The sequence below is a fragment of the Eptatretus burgeri genome, chromosome 12, assembly GCF_056783735.1.
Source record: "Eptatretus burgeri isolate ZD-2024b chromosome 12, Ebu_testis_v1, whole genome shotgun sequence".
Taxonomy (NCBI): domain Eukaryota; kingdom Metazoa; phylum Chordata; class Myxini; order Myxiniformes; family Myxinidae; genus Eptatretus; species Eptatretus burgeri.
The window spans coordinates 11,854,384-11,860,383 of NC_140972.1; the positions used below are offsets into that span (position 1 = coordinate 11,854,384).

The 6,000-nt window shown below is 40.6% G+C and overlaps 1 protein-coding gene across 7 annotated transcripts in view; it reads left to right on the plus strand.

Moving 5' to 3' along the window:
* Positions 1-6,000, plus strand: part of DYSF (dysferlin) — a 180,390-nt gene that overhangs the window by 104,745 nt on the left and 69,645 nt on the right. For all 7 annotated transcript variants that reach the window (XM_085849530.1, XM_085849528.1, XM_085849531.1 and 4 more), the window contains one exon: positions 1,219-1,320. In XM_085849530.1, coding sequence (XP_085705656.1) covers positions 1,219-1,320 — 102 coding nt within the window. The remainder of the gene's footprint in view (positions 1-1,218; positions 1,321-6,000) is intronic.

Sequence of the window (6,000 nt, forward strand, 5' to 3'; positions counted from 1 at the left end):
TACAGTATTTAAATTGTAATGTGACTTTTCAGCTTGATGTCGCTATTATGTACAGCTTGTAAGTTGTAAAAGTCAGAGATAACAAAAGAAACCAAAAACAAAACCCCATGGCTGTCAATATTATCCCCATTTTGAAGGCGATTTGTGTTCTCAAGTGTTGAAGTATATAATTCATTTCAAATAAAGGTTGAAAGAGGTTTAAAGGTAGATAAATAAATAAATTCTGTTTTTACCACCATTTTACCCAATGTTGAGTAAACCACTCTAACACATTGCGTTAGTTCTTTGTGCCTGTTGTTTGTGTCATTTATAATTTTCTTAAAAACCTTGTTTCCTGTTTTGAAGGATTTTTCAATTTTGTTTGACTGTCAGGCAGACGGTAAAGAAATCATCTCACTTCTCTGCGCACGTGCGATCGGGACAAATTCAAGGCCAAATTACAGAAAAATGAAAGACGTCTTCTTATTCATGTTCAAAATGTAACATTCAATTGATATCGGTTGTTCCTTGATCATAAACTGATGAGATGGATAGACAGACATGAACCTATTGCTTCACCCTGCTTTTTGATATATGTGCAGAGGGTAATGTGTGTATTATAATAATAATAATAATAATAATAATAATAATAACGAGCCGAAACCCCGTCACAGACGGATTCTTCAGAGTTGAAGGTTGACTATTGCCACTATGTGCGATGCACTCTCACAGGTACGAAGTTTCTTTCAGTCCAGGTCACAGTACCGAGAAAAACGTGACGCGACCGCTAGGAGGAGCACAAAATTGGTCCTTCAGTATTAATATATAGATAGAATATATATATATATACAATATTTCTTGTTACATTTTTTTGTGTCAAATTCACATTCTGAGGTAGTCAGCATGTGCAGAAGAGGGTTTTACATCGCAGACGCTATTTTGGAGGAGTGGAATTACACCTCTCAGCGGTGACAGTCTGTCGACGGCAGACGTAATGGCGTCAGCGAATGACCGATGATGTCATGACGTCCTGATGCCTCTCAGCGGTGACGTCACATGTCGCCATGTAAACAAATGTAAAACAAAGTGTTTATTTGGTGATTTCAGATGGAATGACTCGTTATCAATTTTATAATGAACAAAAACACAGTTTTGGCTACTTGTGCATGTTGTCGGCACATCGTTGAATTTCCCTACCAAAGTGAAAATAAATTTGTTGCTTTTCTTCTCCACTTGCAGATGGAGGAAGCAGACCTACCTTATCTTCCACCTCTATGGGCTCCAAACCTCTACATGGTCCCACAAGGCATTAAACCGGTGCTCCATCGCATGCGAATTGAGGTACAATCTCTCAACACTGCAAATGTTTTCCTTTCCCACCAGATGTCATGTTCTACTCCTTTGTGTCTTTATATTAGGATTGCTATATCAGGAGATAACGATATCAAGAGATTGCTCCAACCTCTTGTTTGAGGTGCAGAACCCTTGCCTTGCTGAGCTGGGAAAAGCAGCCTCCTGGATCTGGTCTAAAACCAAGCCAGAGATTTGTGATGTTGAATTGGAGAAGATGAATGATGTGATGTCCAAATGAATAGTTTCCATTGCCTTTAAAGACAGACATCCTCTCATGTGTCTTCCATAGTTTAAAAACTACCTCGTTGTGGTCCCCTGCCATTGACAAATATGATGCTCGTTAGGAGGTGTGGGGAGTGCATTGATGGCAGAGTCACTCTCCAGATATTGGGCAAGTCGCCTCCAGTTGGCCATACAACAGCAGTGATGCAGCACGGTGCCGGCCACTGAAATCTCCACAAGGATATTCATTTGGAATCCGATAATTAGGGGCCAATATACCTTCCCATTTTGTTCTCAAACCCATCTGTGTGAAGATCATACAAGCACGAGGTGATAGTGGGTCGGTAATTTGAGGTCGGTCGCAGAAGCTCAAACATTGCTGATTGCGAAAAGCAGTGGAAACAATGCCATGGTGTTTGTGGAGAGCATGAAGCTATTTTAGAATTGGCCATCTTGTCAAGTTTTGTAAATTTACTTCCTCATGTCAATTTCAAAGTTGGCATGTGCTTGGGTGGTGTCGCTACTTGACCAACCAAACATGGGAGATGCATTTAACCAAAAGGAACGATTTAACTTTCCCTCATTCTATCATCATTGTAATTGTCAATCAGGCATGTTGCTGTTATGTAATGCAGATATGAGAGATGTCCATGCACTCAACCTGTCCACTGCCATCGTGTACCGTCTTCTCATATCGGACACAGACGATGGAGTCGTGGTTTGAGGTTGTCCTTCCACCTTGTTCATGGGCAGCCTCAATGATGCTTCCTTCCTTCCTTGAGGGTTGGTAAATACTAAATAGGCCACGTTTCACACCTGTAGCAAAAAATTGGGACTATCAGTGCTCTACACAGCTGTATCTTCAGGTGTTGGTTCACAGGATACTTAAATTTTGTAGGAAGTGGGGCTAATGTTGACTGGCCGAGAGCAGTACTGCAATGTGGTTTGGGCATGGATTATCCATCAAGATGTTATTCTGGAGCTGAAGTATTCAAACTCTGTTCCTGTATCTACCGAGTGCGCGTTGTCAATGGCTATTGTAGGTGTTTGGGCTTCATGACTGAGTGACTGGATCTTCATCTTCAGCCATATAACTTCCAGACAAAGAGTGACTCCGTGTCTGCTGAAATCCTTTAAGGGTGAGATTGTAATATATATGGACTCCTCCAGGAGGATGACATTGTCAATGTAGTCAAGATCGGTGAAGATGTTGCCATTTCCAGTGATGACTCCACAGTGCTTCAAGTTGTCAGAAAGAACAGAGTTTGGCTTGCACATCTCGTCAGACACCCCTGTTGAATTCTAAAAAAAAAAAAAATCTGATAATTCACTTTCAGCTCGGCCATGGATTTCAGTGCTGGTGTGAAATGACTGAATAAGTTTGATGATCTTAGGAGGTACATCAGCAGCTCCTAAAAGAAGGCAGAGGCAACTTGGGTTGAGGGAGTCCAATATCTTCTTGATGTCAATGTTGCAAGGTTTGTGTGAACATACTGGTTTTTTTTTGGGGGGTTTTTAAAATATGTTTGTTCGTTTGTTTACTTATTTTCTTGATCTGACGCAAGATTTGTTTTATTTATGTTTTGTGTGAAAATTGCGTGTCTTTGCATTCTATCCAATCCTGGATTCTATTGAGGAGTATCCAGGCAAATATGGTTGCAACTAAAACGAGAGCAATTCCTCTATAAATGCTGTGCATTGTTTCCTGGTTGTTTCAATGCTGTGCCATGTGCTTCCTTTTCTTTCCAGAAACAGAGCGTGTTACCCTGGAGCCACTCTTTCAGGATAGTTTCCTGATTCCAATTTTCACAGAATAATTTGTCTAGAAATACTCATTCATTACCTCTGCCACTGAATGTGTATGGAGGTTGTTTTCACCCCTGTATGATGCTTTTTTTTGTCTGTCTATGAGCAGGCTATATCAAAAAGTTATGGACAGATTCAGACGAAACGGTGTACAGGATGGGTGTGTGATGAGGATGAATTGATTCAATTTTGGTGAAGATCTGGATCTGCATCTAGATAAGGATACTAGAATATATATATATATATATATATATATATATATATATATATATATATATATATATATATATATATATATATATATATGTGGAAAGACCACAAGGGGAAAACCAGAGATGTCACTTTTTATAAATTTCAGGGTTATTGCACCTGCCAATAGTTGGCAACATAAGGTTTCCTCTCACAATATTACTTTAACAAATAACCAGGGGTGTCACATAATTTATATGGTACAAAGTTTAGCCGTGCAATGAAAAAACTAGTGTTGTCAAAGCTGAACAAGTAGAAACCCAGAGTTGTCAGTACTTTACTCCTGGTTATCTCCCTTTCATTCATGTTAACTGTTCCACCATAACATTCAGTTGAGAAACTAAAAAATGAAAGGTTGTAAAACTTTCACAGCATAAACTCTGAGCACTACAATAGCCTATTTGGTTATATCATGGGCTCCGTAGTTGGTGCATATCGTGATTCAAGCCTGGTCAAACCTTTATTCTGACTTTTATGGTAAGTGCGTCTGAGTACCCATCCTCATTCGATGTACCCACCGCCCAATCAACCTGCTTAGATATATGAGGGAGTCACATGAGGTGACTTCGGCTGTCGCGGGGGTGGTTTATCCTTGGTTTCCTCCCGGTTTTCCATCATATTAAGTAGTACGGAGTAAGAAATGGAGAATCCGTTGTCATATAAGCGAAATACCCTTGAGTATGGCGTTGAACACCAATCAAACAAAAAACCAATGACCGTTTAATGTTGAAAAAAATAATCTGTGATCACCAAAGTCATGTAATGTATGGTAATAACAAACAAGCATGAATTTGCTACACATCCTGGGTTAAAATTGCATGGCAATTATTAAACAAGGGAATAACCAGTGATGTCAGTTTGCAACATTGATTCGTTCTTTGCTCTTAAATTAAATAACACAGAAGCTTGGCAAATGCTACATGCTTAATTTGATCGGCCAATGATCACTCTTCCTTTTACTGGAAAAAAATCTATATGACAGTTATTAAACAGTCCACCAAAGTCTTGAAACTTTGTTTTTCAGTTTCTTCAAAATTGACTTATCCTGACATCTCTGGTTTTCCCCTTGTGGTCTATATATATATATATATGTATATATATATATATATATATATATATATATATATATATATATATATATATATATATATATATATATATATATATATATATATATATATATATACATACATATATATATACATACATATATATATACATACATATATATATATATATATATCTTCTTCTTCTTCCTCTTTCGGCTTGCTCCCGCTAGGGGTCGCCACAGCGGACCAACTGTCTCCATTTTGCTCTATCCTCCACATCTTCCATTGACACTCCAACCAACCGCATGTCCGCCCTCACCGTATCCATGAACCTCTTCTTTGGCCTTCCTCTTCTCCTCCTGCCTGGCGGCTCCATCTTCAACATCCTTCTCCCGATATACTCCGTTTCCCTCCTGTGCACATGTCCAAACCATCGCAATCTCGCCTCTCTCACTTTGTCTCCAAACCGTCCTACCTGCGCTGTCCCTCTAATACACTCATTTCTTATCCTATCCATCCTCGTCACTCCCAACGAGAATCGCAGCATCTTTAACTCTGCCACCTCCAGCTCTGCTTCCTGTCTTTTTGTTAGCGCCACCGCCTCCAAACCATACAACATAGCTGGTCTCACTACCGTCTTGTATACTTTCCCCTTCACTCTTGCAGCTACCCTTCTGTCACAAATCACTCCTGCAACTCTTCTCCACCCACTCCATCCTGCCTGCACTCTCTTTTTCACTTCTCTCCCACACTCTCCGTTACTTTGGACAGTTGATCCCAAGTATTTAAACCAATCCACCTTCCCCACCTCAACTCCTTGCAACCGCACCATACCACCACCCTCCCTCTCATTTACGCACATGTACTCCGTCTTTCTCCTACTGACTAACATTCCCCTTCTCTCCAGTGCGTACCTCCACCTCTCAAGGCTCGATTCAGCCTGCTCCCTACTCTCCCTACAGATCATGATGTCATCCGCGAACATCATGGTCCATGGAGACTCCAGTCTGATCCCGTCCGTCAACCTGTCCATCACCATTGCAAACAGGAAAGGGCTCAGAGTCGATCCTTGGTGCAATCCCACTTTAACCTTAAACCGGTCCGTCATTCCTACCGCACACCTCACCGCTGTCACACTGTCCTCATACATATCCTGCACGATCCTCACATACTTCTCCACCACTCCCGACTTCCTCATACAATGCCACAACTCCTCTCTTGGCACCCTATCATAAGCTTTCTCTAAATCCACAAACACACAATGTAACTCTTTCTGGCCTTCCCTATACTTCTCCATCAACATCCTCAAAGCAAACATCGCATCAGTGGTGCTCTTTCCTGG